The sequence below is a fragment of the Colobus angolensis genome, unplaced genomic scaffold (genome assembly GCF_000951035.1).
Source record: "Colobus angolensis palliatus isolate OR3802 unplaced genomic scaffold, Cang.pa_1.0 Scaffold515, whole genome shotgun sequence".
NCBI classification, from domain to species: domain Eukaryota; kingdom Metazoa; phylum Chordata; class Mammalia; order Primates; family Cercopithecidae; genus Colobus; species Colobus angolensis.
In genome coordinates this window covers 229837-248497 of record NW_012118655.1, presented here as the reverse complement: position 1 = coordinate 248497, position 18661 = coordinate 229837, and the positions used below count along the sequence as shown (strand labels likewise).

At 41.6% G+C, this 18661-nt stretch overlaps 1 protein-coding gene across 1 annotated transcript in view; it reads right to left on the bottom strand.

Annotated features, from left to right (window-relative positions):
• XDH (xanthine dehydrogenase) overlaps positions 1-18661 on the bottom strand; it is a 75266-nt gene that overhangs the window by 19024 nt on the left and 37581 nt on the right. Inside the window, exons 16-24 of the mRNA XM_011960554.1 lie at positions 17460-17543; positions 15827-15996; positions 13952-14075; positions 12139-12258; positions 11559-11655; positions 10459-10583; positions 9569-9702; positions 9049-9136; positions 7744-7830 (exon numbers count right to left, since the gene is read on the bottom strand). Coding sequence (XP_011815944.1) covers positions 7744-7830; positions 9049-9136; positions 9569-9702; positions 10459-10583; positions 11559-11655; positions 12139-12258; positions 13952-14075; positions 15827-15996; positions 17460-17543 — 1029 coding nt within the window. The remainder of the gene's footprint in view (positions 1-7743; positions 7831-9048; positions 9137-9568; positions 9703-10458; positions 10584-11558; positions 11656-12138; positions 12259-13951; positions 14076-15826; positions 15997-17459; positions 17544-18661) is intronic.

The following is an 18661-nucleotide window of genomic DNA, read 5'->3' as shown; positions in this document are numbered from 1 at the left end:
AAACCCGGGAGGCGGAGCTTGCAGTGAGCGGAGATCCAGCCACTGCACTCCAGCCTGGGTGACAGAGCAAGACTCCGTCTCAAAAAAAAAAAAAGAAATGCCTCCCCAAAGATATATTCACTTTCTAATCATGGAACCTGTAAATACTACCTTATATGGCAAAATATGTGATAAAGTTAAGGATGTGGAGAGAAGTAGCTTATCCTGAACTATTGGAGTGGACCCTAAATGCAATCAAATGTCTCTGTAAGAGAGAATTATGTGTAGGTAGACAAGAACAGACACACAGGAGAAGGTGATGGGAAGACAAGGACAGAGACTGGAGTGATGCAGCCGCAAGACAAGGAGTGCCACCAGCCACCAGAAACTAGAAAAGGCCAGGAACGGATCCTTCCCTAGAGCTTCCAGAGGATGTGTGGTCCTGCCAACACCTTGATTTCAGACTTCTGGCCTCCAGAACTGTGAGAAAATAAATGTTCATTATTTTAAGCCACCCAATTTGTGGTGATTTGTTATAACAGCCACAGGAAGCTAATACACAGTCCATCAACAGCAAAATACACATTCTGTTTAGGTGCCCATGGAACTTGTATCAAAACTGACTATGTCCTGGGCCATGATATGAACCTCAACACACTTGAAAGAATTGAAATCCTGTAGAATGTGTTCTTCAACTAAAATGGAATGAAACTAGAAATCAATAGAAAGCCTCAGGATAGAAAGATAACAGGAATATCTATAAACATTTGGAAACCAAACAGCATGCTCCTAAATAATTAGGGATCAAAGAGAAAGTGTCAGAGAAACAAACAAGCAGACCAAAAATACAAGAAAAAAATGAAATACACATACCAAAACTTATAGGACCTGTCTAAAGTAGTGCTTAGGGGAAACTTTATAGCACTCAATTGAATACATTAAAAAAGAGGAAAACATTCTCAGATAGTTATTCAAGCTTTCAACTCAATAACCTAGAAAAAGAGAAGCAAAATAAATCCAAAGCAAATGAAGTGAAGGAAATAATAAGGATAACAGCAGAAATCAGTGAAATCAAAAACAGACACAATAGAGAAAATCAATGAAACAAAAACCTGGGTCTTTAAAAAGAGCAATAAAATTGACAAACCTCTGGCAAGATAGAAAAACAAAGTGAAGCCACATATTACCCATATCAGGATTGAAACAGGGGATGCCACTACAGACCCTGAAGACATCAAAAGAGAAATAAGAACACACTATGAACTATTTTACACACATAAATTTTTTAATAACTTAGACAAAATTAAATTGAATTCATGGAGATAAAGAGTAGAACGATGTTTACCAGAGGCTGGGGAAGGTAGAGGGGACGGGGGATAAAGTGGGGATGGTTAATGCATATAAAAATATAGCTAGATAGAATGAGTAATACCTAGTATACAGTAGCACAATATGGGGACTATAATATTTAAAAAATATACAATAATTTATCATTTATTTATTTATTTATTTACTTATTTTTGAGATGGAGTCTGGCTCTGTGACCCAGGCTGGAGTGCAGTGGTGCCATCTCGGCTCACTGCAAGCTCTGCCTCCTGGGTTCACGCCATTCTCCTGCCTCAGCCTCCCCAGTAGCTGGGACTACAGGCGCCTGCCACCACGACTGGCTAATTTTTTGTATTTTTAGCAGAGACGGGGTTTCACCACATTAGCCAGGATGGCCTCAATCTCCTGACTTCGTGATCCGCCCGCCTCGGCCTCCCAAAGGGCTGGGATTGCAGGCGGGAGCCACCGTGCCCGACCTATCATATATTTAAAAATAAATAAGAGTAGAATTGAAATGCTCCCTAACACAGAAAAATGATAAATTCTTGAGGTAATGGAAACTTACATTACCCTGATTTGTTTATTCTGACACACTGTACACCTGCATCAAAACATCAAATGTACCCTATAAATGTATACAACTACTGTGCACCCATAACAATTAAAAACAAAACATTTTAAAATGAATGTCTCAAAATACAAAACTACCGCTTCAATATGAGATAGATAATTTGAATAGTCCTAGAACTATTAAGGAAATTTAACCAATAGTTTTAAGGCTGTCAGAAAAGAAGTTTCCGGTTCCAAATGATTTCACTGGAAAATTCTACCAAACATTTTAAGAAGAATTAACACCAATTCTGCACAATCTCTTCTAGAATTAGAAGAGGAATTCTAACTCATTTTATGAAGCTAATGTTATCCTGACATCAAACCCTGACCAAGATGGTATAATTTTAAAACAAAAAACTACAGAGCAATATTTCTCATGAATATGGATCCAAAAATCTTTAACAAATTTTAGCAAATACAATTTGGCAATGTATTAATTATATCATGACCAAGCTGATTTATTCCAAGGACAGTGGCTGGTTCAGTGTTTAAAAAAATCAATGAACACAATCCACCATATTAATAAGCTAAAGAAGAAAATATCACATGATCATATCAGTCAATGCAGAAAAAGCATTTGACAAAATTCAACACCCATTCGTTATAAAGATGCCCAGAAAACACAAATGGAAGGAAACTTCCTTAATCTGATCATAAGTATCTACAAAAAACAAACAAACAAACAAAACCCTACCAATAACATATTTAATGATGAAAGACTGAATGCCTTCCCCTTAAGAGTAAAAACAAGGCAAGGATATATGACCTATAGTTCTGCAAGTTCTGGCTAGCCATCACAGTATGTAAAGAAAAAGAGATTAACACTTGCAGATTGGAAAGGAGGAACAAAAACTGTCCCTATTTGCAGATGATAATGATTGCCTGCAGAGAAAATCCCGAGGAATCTGCAGAAGAAATTCTAGAACTAATAAATGAGTTCTGCAAGGTCACAGCATATAAGAAACACAAACTGAAATCACAATGAGCTATCACTTCACACCCACTAATTCTAGTGGGTAAAGACAGACATACCAAGTGTTACTATGGATGTGGAACCCCTAAAGGTTGTTGATTGGAATATGAAATGGCGTAGTCACTCTGGAATATAATTTGATCGTTTCTTTTGAAAAAAAAATCAATAAAAATTAGGTAGATCCATATATTTTTTAAATACAAGAATAATTTTAGAAGGGCTATTTGACAAATTTAGCATTAACCAACTCTATAGACATGTTTAACAAAACAAAACAAAACAAACACCAGAAAAAAAAAAAGGCATTTACTCTTGGCCCTTTTAGTACAGGCGCAGTGTCCTATTGCATCACAAGTGCTAGTGATGCAGTAACAGATCCAAGGGCAAATATTAAAGATGTTTTTTTCCAACTGTGATTTCGTTGAAAAATAATGTAATACAAACATGTATGAATGGCTGTCAAGACCACCAGTGAGCTGCAGAATTCCTAGAGGCCTACGTACTTAGATGGCTGAAACTAGTAAAGCAGTATTAAAATCAGTGCTTTTATTCTTAGATTAACAATGACAGAGTGAGATTTCTTTGATTCCAATTTTATGAGGTGTGGTGGGGAATTAAGAGGAGATACTGGGGAAGACTGGCAGTGTGTGCTGAGATAGAGGTGGGAATGTGGCTCAAATTAGTCATTATTCAGATTAGGATATTGTTTTAGAAAATTTTAAAAGTGTCCTAAATTGTGGCATATTGAAAAGGATATTAAGGAACAATGATTCATTCACTCTGAACACAATTTAATGAGTACCATCAGTGGGTTTAAGAAATAAGCAGAGATGGGGGATGGTGAGGCAAAATGAGGTGAAAGAGAAAATGGTAAGTGAAAAATATGATTGAACATTGAAGAATGTGAAAAGGCCACCAGAGAAACTCCTTTACTTATCACTCAGAAGTGCTCTTTCCATTGGCTACCTGCTCCTGATCACCCAAACATCAATTTCAGAGCAAAGGAGCAGTAACCCCCTTTATCTGTAATTTCACTTTCCATAGTTTGTTAACCAAAGCAAACTTGGTCCAAACATATTACGTGAAAGATTCCAGAAATAAACAATTCATGTTTTAAATCACAAGTTGGCCGGGCATGGTGGCTCATGCCTATAATCCCAGCACTTTGGGAGGTTGAGGTGGGTGGATCACCCAAGGTCAGGAGTTCCAGACCAGCCTGGCCAACATAGTGAAACCCAGTCTCTATTAAAGATACAAAAATTAGCTGGGCATGTTGGGGCAGGGCACCTATAATCCCAGTTACTTGGGAGGCTGAGGCAGGAGAATTGCTTGAACCCAGGAGACGGAGGTTGCAGTGAATCGAGATCACACCACTTCACTCCAGCCTAGGTGACAGAGCAAGACTCCATCTCAAAACAAAAAATAAATAAATAAAATAAATCACAAGCTGTCCCGAGTGATGAAATCTGATGACCTCCTGTTCTGTCCTGCCTGGGATGTGAATCATCCCTTTGTCCTGCTTATCCACACTGTATACTGCCTGCCCCTTAGCGCTTAGTAGCTGCCTTGGTTGTCAGACTGAAAAAACAGTGTATAAAGGGTTCAGTACTATCTGAGGTTTCAGGCATCCACTAGGGTTCTTGGAATGTATCTCCTGCAGATAAGGGGCGACTACTGTACTACATTTCAGCTTCCATAAAACTTTACTAATTTGGATTAAGAACACAAGCCTGATTTAGTAAAAAGCATCCATAAATATTCAGAGGTATAGTTTTGTTTCATCAAGTAAAAAGAGCAACTAATTCGAACCGTTGAAGTAGTAACAAGTAAAGGCTTCACCAGGCTTGCCTCGATGAAGAGTTAAGACATATTTTTAGGTCAATAGCACAAGATGATTGAACAACTTGTATGCTACAAACATGCTGCTTCCACTCATCAAAACAACCCAACCATCTTTACTATTCCAACTTGCTGAGAACCATGTCAGATGTTGCCTTCAAGAATGAAATGTTTCTCAAAATTGTTCTATCAAATGTAGTAGCTATTGGACATAAAACAGGTAATTTATTTGAGACTTTAGCCAGTTTTCATGAAGTATTTATTTCCAACTTCAGTTTATTCCAACATTAATTTATGATAGGACAGTTACTAAAATTAGCCATTTCTCAGACTATAACTTGGAAATCATAAGAAATGGACAATTTAGCTCACTAGTCAAAATCTTGATTCAAGTGATGATCCAATAGCTTATAAATGTCTTCAATAAACTGAGCTTTGAGGCAGAACAAAAAACAGAAAAATCTAAAACTTCTCTATCCCAAGCACCAATAATGGAGGCTAAGCAATTATACCTACAAAACCTTAATGACAGGTCTCTCCTAATGAAAAAATCCTGAGATTTAAGCACTGTGACTTACAGAAGGCAGATTGACTTAATGAGGAAATTTACTTTTAATAAAAAGACAATCGGCAATATTTTATTTTGGGAACTTAGCATTTCACAGATCCTCAATATGTTTTGAGGTAGGTCCAATATTAATAGTGTGTTTTGCAAACAAAACTCAAGCAGATGTTTTGTTACTTGTCCCAAACCACAGGAGCAGTTCTATCACGGCCAGGAACAACACAGTCTCTCTGATCTTTCAGATTAATCTGTCATGTGTGAATTTAATGGTAATCACTTGCAAATATTCACGAAAAAAAACAAAAGACTAGATATAGAAATTCTACTTTGGGATATTTTAAACTTCTTAAATTTATCCTATAATGAGTATATACTTGCTCTCATTACAAATACATATATAACTGATCTTTACAATTACAAATGAGCACAGGACTGACTATGTTGTTTTTCTGCCTTTTGGGGTGAGTAGAGCAGGAAGATAATCAGTAAGCTTTCCTCAGAGCACTAGGCAGCCTTTAGCTGAAGGTGCTATGTTCGAGGCACCATTGACTATGATTTGGGATCACAGGAGAGCAGGTATACTAGTGGAACCAGGATTCAGAAAAGATGTCTGGATCCAAAAAGGGAAGGCTCTTTGCAAGTCAAAGATGAAGAGAAAAACAATAACATCTCAAGCTACTGATCCTGAGTTATACTACGGCATTACAACTACTTGTGAGAGGAGCTCCCACAAGAGCAGTAAGCTTGCCCCAATAAAGCCTATTAAAGTTATTACTAACTAGACAAGTCACAAGTAAAACTAAATTGGTATTTTATTAAAGTGACACCTGTAGAAGCAAATATCTAAACATTTTTAATGTAAGTTTTACTTATCATGTAAATTCCTCTCATTGTCACAAGCCTAATTCAATTAGCTCGTCATAATTCCTAAAATAATTTACTAAAATTCAGCTCATCTTGACATAGGTTCTTGAGCCAGTATTCTGAACTGTTTCATTATAAAGTTCCTTCTATTTAAACAATTGTAGAATATTAGTAATAATAAAGCCCAGCTCTCCCAGTGCCTGCCAGGCTGCCTCTGCCCATGAAAATGCGATTATTTCTTAAAATGTTAAGCTCACCACAGATTCAGCAATTCTATTCCTAGGAATTCCTAGGAATTTACTCAAGACAAATAAAAATATATGTCTACATAAAACTAGTATGAGAGCAGTATTATGCATAAAAGCAGAAAACTGGAAACAACACAAATGTCCATCAAGTGGTGAATGGTAAACAACATATGGTATATCCTTATGATGGAATATTATTCATCAATGAACAGGAGTGAAGTACTGAATCATGCTATAACAAAGATGGGATGGACACAGTGGCTCACACCTGTAACCCCAGCACTTTGGGAGGCTGAGGCGGGCCGATCACTTGAAGTCAGGAATTCGAGACCAGCCTGGTCAACATGGTGAAACCCTGTCTCTACTAAAAATACAAAAATTAGCCAGGCATAGGGGTGCATGTCTGTAATCCCAGTTACTTGGGAGGTTGAGGCAGGAGAATCGCTTGAACCCGGAGGCAGTGGTTGCAGTGAGCCAAGATCGTGCCACTGCACTCCAGCCTGGGTGACAGAGCGAGACTGTCTCAAAAGAAAGAATAATAACAAAAACATAGATGAACCTACAAAACATTATTCCGAGAGAAAGACACCAAACAGAAAAAACTACATAGTGAATGGTTCTATTAAATGACTCAACTGACCTGGTCTTATGGAATGGTAATGGGAGTGACTACAAATGGATGCAAGAGATCATTCTGGGGTGATGGGAGTTCAAACACTGAATTGTGATAGTGGTCTAACAACTCTTGAATTTTACTAACAACCATTAAGTTATATAATTCAAATGGATTAACTTTACGTATGTAAATTATACTTCAATGAAATAATTTTTTAAAAAGCAATTAGACTTACTTAAAATTAAAACATCACGGAAACATGTAACATAGAAAATGACAGTGTGTACCCCTCTCAATACCATTCCAATCATTGTTAATAATTTGATCATCACTGTTAACAGTTTGGTATATGTTCCTTCAGACACTTTTCCATGCATGTTATATATAGTAATATATATTAGTATTAGTTTAAGTATATATATTACTATTCCATGCATATACACACACACAATGCTACCACACTGTACATAAAACATTGTAACAAACTTTGCTAGCTTGGCAAATTATCTTAAACAGGAAGGATGGGTTTTTAACCAGAGAAATAATACGATCATCATTGTGCTATAGAGATTAATCAAGGATGGGAAACCTGAAGGTGAGGACCCATTAGGAGACTACTGCAACAGTAGCAGGCTGGGATTGGGGAGGCTTGAGCCTGTGTGGGAACAGGCTGATCTTGAAATCAGCTCTGGGTGCAGGGGCGGCTGCAGGTCCTACTCACAGCCTGAGAGAGATCCTGGGTGTTCCCCGCGTTGCTGAAGTGATCCACCTCCAGAGCCACAACCTTCCCAGTCTTCATGAAGCCAACCTGATAAAAGGAGAAAGGAGAGTGATTTATCAGAAGTCCCCTTTCCCCCACCTCTCTGTCTCTCTCTGATCCTCCCTCCCACTTATGACACCTGGAGGAAATAAACAGAACACCACATCATCCCATGAGAAAAGAGTGATCTTCAAAAGTCAGCAGAAGGTAACGAGTGAAGAAGAGAGGACCTGACCTCTCCCCAGTGGCACACACTTGGCTCCCCACCCCTGGACACCCTTGTCCCCACACCCCTTCTTCCTGCTACTGGCACCTGGCTTCTGGTCTAGGAGGGGAGTAAGGAGGTTGGAAAGAGAAAGTTGGTCATGATAGGGCAGGGAGGGGAGCACAGGGAAGAGAAACTAGGAAAGATACTGGACTGTCCCCTCACAGATTTTGGTCAGAAGACAAAAAAAGTTGTATTTCACAGGAGCACGCACATCCCTTGACCTTATGTACACTGTTAAAATACCCTTTACAGGCTGTCTTACACACACGGAAACTGGGACCCTGAAAGATCAAGGAACTCCCTTCAGGCCCACAAGAATTTGGGGCTAAGAGAACTATAATCCCTTGCTGGGAGTTAAATCATGAAACAAACTCAGAATAGGTCAAAGGCCATGTTCAAGGCCAGTTCATGGAGAGAGGGCTCCCAGGTTTCTAGAGCTGGGCAGAACCCTGTTAAGGCTCTGCTGATGTGTACGGGGAAAGGGTGCATTGGTCATCCACAGAACCCCCAAAAAGGGACTGTCCCAGAGAGAAGTGTGGACAGTCTCCAACCATGATCTGGGAAAGCAGGTGCTTATCCGAACATCTTGGGGCTATCCAGGCTCCTGGAAAGTTCTATTTCTCACAGTAAATTACTAAGCTGGTCATTCCAATGTTTACATCAGGCCTGTGATCATGTTAATGTTGGGCTACCAAGCACGATGAGTTGACCCTGAGTCTGCTGGTGAATCATGTTTCTGAGCCTGACCAGACTCAGAACACAGCAAATCCACAGAAGTCACGAATGCCACCCTTGGGAGATGAGGTGCCAGCCTCCCTCAGCACTACCTTTCTGTGTTGCTGTTAGCCTACTTGAATTTCTCTTCTTGCTATATCTTATTTGAACTTCTACAGATAGGCAAAAAGTAAGAGTGCAGCTCAAGGAGGCCTGGACATTTGGTCCCAGGTTTCCTCACAAAATGGCACTTCCCATCCCAGCACAGCCCCAACATCTACAACCTTGTATCTGGCCAGGAAGGGATGTCTGCCACCAGTTATCAGCATGTCCTCATCACGGTCCAGCATGCAGCGCACAGGGCGGCCAGTCCTGGGGAGTATCGAAAGGATTGGAAGCCTGTGAGCCTTCAACAGCACCTCAGCCCTGCGAGTCTCAGAACAAAAACAGCCAGAAAGCCACCTTTTCCACCTGCACACTGAGCAGACCTGTACTGGGCTGCTTTGCCATCTAGGCACTGTGCTAGACAAGGTGGAGAACATAAGGACGCGAGGTATGTGTTTTCCTTCAGAGAGTTCACAGCCAGGTAGGGGAGATCAGATGTGGACACCTGTGCCAGACCACAATGAAACAGGTGATGTTACCCTCCCACTATGCCCAAGGGTTCTAAAAACAGAGGGCTGTGAGAATTCAAAGCAGGAGGAAACTAATTCTAACAGGGGGAAGTCCAGAAAGCCTTCCTGGCAGAAGCAGCCTTAGTCTTCTTCCCAGAGCCAGATGGGAGAAACAGGCTTTGGAACTCACTTATATGCAGCCAGGGCCACCGCCGTGGACACCACAGTGCTCCGGGTCTCCTTCCCTCCAAAGCCTCCTCCCATTCTCTTCACTCGAACCACAATCCGGTTTGCTGGAACTCCCAACATTTTTGCAACAAAGCTCTATGGGTAAAAGACAGAACATTCATACTGAACGCATTATCTGAACTTATTTCAGGCCTGATGCAGAGCCTGTCCAATATGCCTGGACCTAATTACTACTGTGAATTCTGAAATTCCTTGATTCAAAATCCCCATGCAGCCTTGTGGTTAGTGATGCTGGGGCCTGCCAGACTAAATTCAGGCATTGGTTTTTAACCAGAGGGCAAGCAGTTGGTCACAGAATACTTTTAGAAACTTATTCCGTCTGACCAGGTGACCAGGGACTGGGAGATCATGAGAGTAGGACCAGCTGCCAAAAGCACTGGCAACCGCTGTCACATGACAGGCAGTAGAGGAATGAGGACTATTTGAGCTGCTGTAGATAATTTAGTGGGCCCTGTGGCTATGACTTAATCCAATACCTTCATTTCACATATGAGGAAGCTGAGGCAGGATATGACTTGACCAAGGCCATAGGCACTGAAATGATAACAGCCAACATGTACTCTAGTCTAAATATTAAAACTCACCTAATAATTACGACGACCCACCCAAGCCCCATTTTATAGATGAGAAAACTGAGGCTGAGAAAAGTTATGGAACAAGGTCAGTGATACCAGCTTGTTGGTGACAGAGTCTGACTCCAGGACTGTGACACTCGAGTACCCTCTGGACCAGCCCACATCTCCCTCTTTCCATTTCCCACATGGCCCTCCTGGTTTGCTAGGAGCTCCCCGCTGCCCTGTCAGCCCCTTGTGCTGACCCAAAGGCACCTACCTGGGTCTTCATGGTGTTCTGTGTAGACACAAAGAGCTCCATCTCTCCTGCCTCGCCTTTTGGAACAGCAATGGTGCAGTGAGTCTCCAGGTAGAAGTGCTCCTGGCCACCGATGTATAACTCTCCTGGAGAAGCAGTGAGATCCCTCACAGTGAGCTCGATTCTGCAGAAGGGGCCAGCTTGCCTAAGGAGAGAGTACACTCTGCCAAGTGTGTACTCTGATCACACGGTTCGAAGCAACTGGGCAGGAAGCAACTGATCACATGGTTACCTGAGGGGCAACCTCACGGTTTCCCACTTGGGGTGGAAAAGGATCCCAAAGTCTTAGCCATTTGGGAGCTGAGTGCTCTACCCTCACCCCCACCCCCTGAACAAAGAAACCAGAATGACACCGAAATGCATCCAGTCCAAAGTTCTCTTCTCACTGCAGCTTATGGAAATCAAGGATTTTGAAAACTGTCATTGTACAGTTTTGGAAAAGGTCAAGCAGGGATTAATAGATGTGATTGAAATGCTGAAAACCAGAGCATCTTCCAGAACCTAAGCTACCAGGCCTGGTGGAGAGTTAGCTTCATAGTGACTTTGCAAAGCATAACAGCCAATGTAAAAAACAGTTCCCAAAGAGGTAGTCAGCTGCGTTGTCCTGGGGTGAGAGCAATGGATGTGATTTCACAGTGTCAGAGACAGAGGTGGAGGGAGAGCAGGGCTAAGGGAAGAGGAGGGAGGATGCTAGTTGAATATGAGTAAGGACTGCCTCCAGGTAGGGGGATGATGAGAGTTTATGCAGTTAGAGGCCTGGCAGGACTAAGGCTGTCAGGCATCTGTGGCTGTTATCTTCCCTAGATGTCTTCCAGATCAGAATACTCTAGAATCTCTCTAGAATCATTAGGTCCAGCCTAGAGACAGGAGAGTAGAGATTAAGATGACTGAAGCTCTTTCCCAGCCAACTGTCCACAATTTTGCTACAAATGTAAGAGGGAATTTTCTGTTAGGAAATGTCTGGAAATCACTTCCCTGCTTCAGGGTTCAATGCATATCTCTTGAATTTAATTTGCAAACCAGAGCCACCCCATTCCCACTGCGGCATGGAACAGCTCTACCTGACACAACATTATCTGCTTCGGAAAACCCCTTCTTGAGGTCCCCTTTCTCGATCTTCAGCTCAGGTCCATAAAAGGAGTTGTTATTTATAGCATCCTGGGGATCACAAAGAAGTTTCAGAAATGTGACTTTTAGCAGGGAGGGAAAGATGGGTTCTGATTAGGGAAAGAGAAGCTCTCTGAATTGTTGACTCTCTCTTCCCATATATGAATCTCTATATACTTCACATACAGACTTGAAGTAAGCTCTACTGTAGCCCAGGGAATCATCTTCCTCCATTTCCTCAGCTGTAGGTGGACAACCCTGGACCTCAAGCAAAAGCAAAGAATACCACAAGGACCAGATGGAGGTAAAATTTTGGGAGGGAGGAACTCCGTTTGGCTGTTGTTAGTGGACTGGGCCTAAGATCATAAAGGGGAAGATTTCATGGGACCCCAAATCCCAGGGTTGAAAGGGATTTTAAAACTCATCTAACCAAATCCCTACCTGCTGCTCAAATTCCCTCTAGGGGATCATAATAAATGCACATCCAGGGACAAGGAGCTCACTCCTCTACACAGGCAGCCCATTCTCAGTTACCTCAATGGTGATAATGGCTGGTAGTTCTTCATAGGTGATTTTCACCCCTTGGGCAGCTCTCTGTGTGTGTTCTGGGGTGTCAGCAACCACAGCACCAATGATATGCCCAACACAAGTAACCTAGTAGCAGAGACAGACTGTTAACGCAACCCGGCTCATAGTGAAACAAATTATTTTTGGATTATTCAAAAAGCCAAAAGAAGTCCCTGGCCTCACAATCAAAGCACATTTTAGGAATGCCCCGGGGCCTCTTAATTTCCTTATCCTACTGACTGAGGATCATTAGGATCAAGATGCCAAAGACATTTTATCTCAAGGGCCAATTCTGAGTATTTAGTACTAGCAGACTATTGAGAAGCTGAACCAGATAGAATGTGGCAATTGATTACTCGTTTGCCATGAGCAGAAATTGGGATATGGTACCAGGAAGTGTGTTTGTCAATTCAGATTCACTCCAACACCATTGGTCTTCCTATGGAGACTCAGAAGGCAAGGCCACATTTGGCTAGTTACTGTTAATAGATCATGACTAATCTTAGACCCTGACCCCCAGTTTTATTTTCTTTTCACTACACCACTCTCTTCTATGTTCTATTTCCCACGTTTATACCAAAAGCTTCTCAAAGGCTGTAAAGGCTGTAAGCATCAATATAAGGCATGTAAGACATACGCTTACAAGACGTGATACTTTTTTTTAAGTATCATATCCCATACTTCATCTAATACCCAAAAGCAGTAGCTCTCAAATGCTGGTTCTTAGACTTGATGACCCATAAAAAGATTTTTAAAAATTTATATGATAATGATTGTTGTTTTCTTTTCTTCAATAATTCAGTTTCATAAAAGCTTAATGGATCTCCTTCAGAGATAATTTTCATCCAACATCCCCAAAAAAGTAAACAACAAAAAATTTTTGTCCAACACATCACTTTAGAAGATGAGGTTTCTGACAATAGGAACCAACAATTAGCATGCATGTCTCTGATAATTATCTTTGTGGCCCAAATAAGCTATTGACTTAGTTGGTTAGTGCTATGGTGGTTAAATCTGGCTGTTGGTTAGTGCAATGGTTGTTAAATGTGGCTGACTCTCACTAGCCATAATGCTAGCACTGCCCTGAGAAGCTCTTGAAGTATGTAAAGCAATTTGTTCTTCTATGAAATGCTCTCCTCATGGAGTCCTTGTTCTCACATTTTTAGTTTTTTGTTCTCTCCTTCACTTTTACATGAATAATAAGATGAACTCACTCTTCAGAAACACCCACTCATGTCTAATTTGCAAGATTTGATGTCTACTGGAATTACAAAATGACTGTCGAGAATTATATGAGTAAAATATAAGGACTTTTGTAGCAGCTGTCTTAAACATTTAAAGAATTTTGTTTGTTGTTGCAGAATTCCATATAGTTGAAATCAATAGATCAACTTTTGTGTAAGTGAATTATCAATTCACATAGTGGTGGTATTGTGATTTCTAGTTAGTTTGTTAAATGTATTCTTATTTTATTTTAATTAAGGAGTTTACTGTTGTACCTTAAGAACCCAATTGTTAGTTCAAATGTAATCACCAGCCTTGTTTTACTGCCACTTTGGCATAGAGACATCCTACTATGTACAAACAGCAGGCATCAATTAAATAAACAAGCAACATATTCTATCCCCTTGTGGATTGTGCTGAATATGGGCCAACTGGATGATGGCCACAGTCCATGCAACTGTATAACCTTTCCAGATCAGGAGTTTGGAGCAATGTACACAAATTAAAACTTCAATACTTATTCAATTTACTTCATATAAAAAAATCCAAGACCTACCTTATCCTTTGCAAAGACTGTCTCATCATTACAAATTCCAGTTATGTTACTCCCAGGAATATCATCAGCGGAAATGAAACAAACAAACCCTGGCACCTTCTTAGCTTCTGATATATCTATGGACCTGCAAGAATGAGTGGTGTGAGGGGCCAGGCCAGCAAGCTGGAGCAGGGAACCTATCACCTAGTTGGACAACCCTGTTTTTATTTTCATTGGCTTGGCTCCATCCTAATTCCTCGTTTCTCTGCTTCTTTTCTATTAGATTCTAATTCAATTATACTCTATTCTGCAAATGTCGATTAAATCCTCACCATGTTCAGGCCACTATGCTGAATGTTGCTGGGGATATACAGTGAATAAGCCAGCCAGGCAGAGTTGCTCACGCCTGTAATCCCAGCACCTTGTCAGGTCAAGGTGGGCGGATCACTTGAGCCCAGGAGTTTAAAACCAGCCTGGGCAGCATAGCAAGATCCTGTCTCCATTTAAAAATAAATAAAGTGAATAAGGCAGGCCAGGCCTCTTTATACCTTACACGGTGCCCTGTCTAGTCTCCAAGTACAAGCGAGCCATATCAGAATGAACAGCATTTACTCTGGAGAGCTCTGGCTAACTCACGCATCACACCTAGCTCCCTTCCAAAAGCAGCACACAGGGCCCTGCTGTGCCACTGATCCAATGGCCCTGAACAGCTTCATAGAGCTGCAGTTCTCTCCCTGCATTCATGGTGCTATCCCAGCATGACAGGGCATCCTACCATAATGAGGAAACATGAACCTCAAAAGGAGAATGCCTGAATATATTATCAAGGAAACAGTCTCAACTATGTACTGATCATACTGGCACATGCCCCCATAGGGAAATAGGGCAACACATTTTAGGGAAAGGTATGGAAACTGCCCTGAAGTACTACTAACCATCTTCCAAATGCTTAACCCTCACAAGAAACTCTGCAAGTGCTTATCCTAATTCCCATTTTATGTTCGGGGAAACTCAAACTCAAGAAAGTTAGGTAGCTTGTCCGAAGTCACTAAGCCAGAAAGCAGCGTGACTGGTATTATCAGAACTGAGGTTCAGTTAGGAGGGTTAAGCTCTGTCCTGCCACACCCACCTCCAAGTGTGTGCAGCCCGGGAAGGCCCCAGTTGTTGCAGTTACGACAATGTCAACCCCCTCATCCTTATCCATCCATTCACACGTTGCTTGGATGGAGGTGGTTTGAGTGTAGATAATGTAGGTTATGGTATTGTCAATATGGGCTCAAGACAAGGAAAAAAAGGGAAAGAATGTATCCCATAGCTGGCAACCATAGGAATGTAAACACTCTTTTTTTTTTTTAGGGACCTGGACAAGTTTATTTATCTGTTAGATTTCAGCCATGCCTGGTTCACCATTCCTGGAGGGAGTCCATCTCCAAACTAGGAGCAGCAGCAGAGAAAAGACCAATGACAAGGAAACCTGATTCCTAGTCCATGCAGTGGGCCCAAGGAAGGGCTTTTCCTAGCTGCTCTACTCAGCGGGCTATGTGTCTAACGCCCACCAGGAAGTGAAGTTCGCGCTGTCTGGCTTGAACATGCAGAGGCAACAACACAACACAGTTGCTCAGTTGCTTGGCTTCAAACTCCAACTCTGCCACTTGCCAACTGTGCGGCCTGGGGCAAGTAACATACCCTACTTGTGCCTTAGTTTCCTCATCTGGAACACAGAGATAATAATAGGAGCTGTCTAGAAGGTCTTCCCCTCTCTCTAGCCTGGGAGGTCCTGGAAGCACGTCATTATCTTTGCATCTCCATGGCCTGGCAGGATGAGAGAAGTCTCCTGGGTGCTCCCAGCAGCTCCCTCACAGCATTCCACCAACTCCTCCTGGCGGTGACACTCACTTGATCTTGGCGTGGGCCCGGGTGCTGGTGACCAGCCGGAGAGACAGCTCATTCTCATAGCGAGGGATGTCGTCACAGTACACGGCCTCACCAGAGGCCTGCATGTTCGCTGCCAGGTGGGGCAGGGGCCGGCCCACCATGTCCTCCTCCGACTGGCCCTTGGGCACCTCCTGGAATGACAGGGTCATCAATCAGGCTGAGCTGTCGAGGACACTGCCCCTCTACAGGCCCAGGGGACACTGGAGAGCTTTGGGCTACATGGCAAAACACACCAAGGGGTAAGAATAAAGAATGCAGGGGGCGAGGGGCAAAGGGAACAGGAAGGTGGATAAGTGATGGCAAGGGTGGTCGTAGTGTTGTTTTATAAAAGAACAACAAGAAAAAGAAGAACTTACATTTCCACTATTTGGGGATTGGGTAAATAAATTATGCAGCCCCATCTAACACAATAGTATGCAACCATTAAAACATACTTTTGAAGGACTTTAACTAGAAGGATTGTTCATGCAAGCATAAAAACAGGACATAAAACATTTGTGTTTGTGTTTGACAATAATTCAAATTCTGTAGGAAAAGATAATATACGCTATAAATATAGTATATACATGTCCATATACGCATAGGAAATAATGAAAAGAATTAAACAAAAATATAATAATAATTTGCTCTTAGAGGTGGAATTTTTCGTGATTTTTATTTTCTTCTTTATACTTTTCCATATTTTCTAAAATGTTTTAAATTATTGATTTTATGATAAAGTTGTTTTTGTTTTACAAAGTAATCATAACAATGGCTACTGTTTATTGAAAGTTTCACCGTATCCCAGGGACCATCTAAGCAATTTACTTTTATTAACACGTTTAATCCTCAAAACCATCTTATGAAACAGGTATGTGATTATCCACATTTGCAGGTGGGTATAATTAACTTGCTTAAGAGGCACACAAGAGGATAAATAAGTTGTTCAAGGTTGCACAATTATGAAATGGCCGAGTGTGGATACAAATTCAGGCAGTCAGGCCCCAGAGTTCATGCTTGGGCCAACCACACTCCAGTGTGCAGGGGGCAGTAAACTGTGGCCTGCGGGCTGACACAGGCCCATTGCCTGTTTTTGTAAATAAAGCTTTATTGGAAGACAACACACTCATTCATTCATGTTTTGCCTGTGGCTGCTTCTGTGCTACAATGACAGAGTTGAGAAGTTGCAATAGAAACCATCTGGCCCACAAAATCTAAAATGTTTTATGGAAAAGTTTGCTGACCCTTTACCTAGCACCTCTCAAAAAGCTGGAGTAGATAGATGGTTTGTCTGTTTGTTTGTTTTAGCATGCTCAAGAAGACTTCTGGCTTTGCACATTATCCTTCTTATTAAAAAAAAAATCTGTAAGGAAGAGGTGCAGCTAAGAGTCTAATCCCAAAGAGAGAAATTTAGGCACACAAGGGAGAAATAGTGACTAGTGACATTAACATCTATACGATTCCCATTTTCTTCACTGGATATTTACGCACAAGCGTAAGGAGCTTTATGCACCTACATACAATTCAAGTTAGTCACTAGCTGATGGTCAGCCACTAGCCAACTTATGTGGCCTGCAAAGTACCCTGATATTAGCCATACACTGACTGTACTCACTTGGAAGAGATGGACATTGGCTGGGGGGTCTTTCTGAAAGAGTAAAGTTGCACTGGCGAAAGTGGGGTCCAGTTTACCGCACTTCTGTGGAGACAAGATAACAGAGGTGATCAGGATTATGTTTCAATCATTGATCCCTTCCTTGGTTGTCCCCAGATAACCAAAGTGACAACTGATCCCCTTGTCTCTTCATTTCATGCCCCTTTGAGTGCTGGCTGGATCTCTCAGCATCCAAACATGGGCTCTGAGAACCCAGCATTTAAGAGCAGCCTCAGCTTCATTGCTAGCCCCCACTGTACCCTGTAGACTGAATGGTCTGTACTTCCTCCAACACCCCAAACTCCTTCCCTCCTTCTTGTATTTATGCCTGCTGCTGTCTCTGTTGGGAATATCGTTCTCCTCCAGCCTTCCTGGAAAAGTCTTCCTTGCCCTCCTCAATTCCGTGGGAAGCATTTAATGATATGGAAAATATTCACGATATAATCCCAATGGAAGCAAAGGGGAACTTAAAGCTCTATATGCAGTGTGGTCCCAAGTCTATTTAGAAAATAATATATCCACATCAAAAGACAGGAAGATGATAGGTGTTGATAGATGGATGGAAGGACAGCTAGAAACAGAGAGAGAAAGATGGAGCAGACAAACAGTATAACAGATAGATGGACAGATAAATGCTGGAAAAAAGATCAGAGGAAATAACCAAAATATTTAGCAGTGGTTTTCTCTGGGATTTGAGAGTAAGGTAATTTTAGGTTTTCTTTATCCAATCCTGTATTTTTAAAGTTGTTTTTTTTGAAAGAGGGATTTATCTCTGCTGTCCCTGCATCAGTGACATCCTCTCCACTTTGGGCTCCCTCCACACTCCATCTCCACAGTTGTCTCCCAAGTGTGGCCTTTATTGTCCATGTTCTCCCCCACACTGAGCTGCCCCCTAGCACCTCGTGCAACCTGGCATAGGATAGATGCAAAAGAAATTCTTGGTGAACAAATCTCAGGACCTGGGCCCCATCTTAGCCTGCACCCTCTCTTGAGGGCACATCCTATGCATTCCATGGCCTCCTGGCTATTGCAGCCCCACCTGACATTCCCATTCCACCCTACGTACTTATCAAACTCTGTATTCCCTTTCTTTTTTTCTCTTTCTTTCTTTTTTTTCTTTTTTCTTTTTCTTTTCTTTTCTTTTCTTTCTTTTTTTTTTTTTT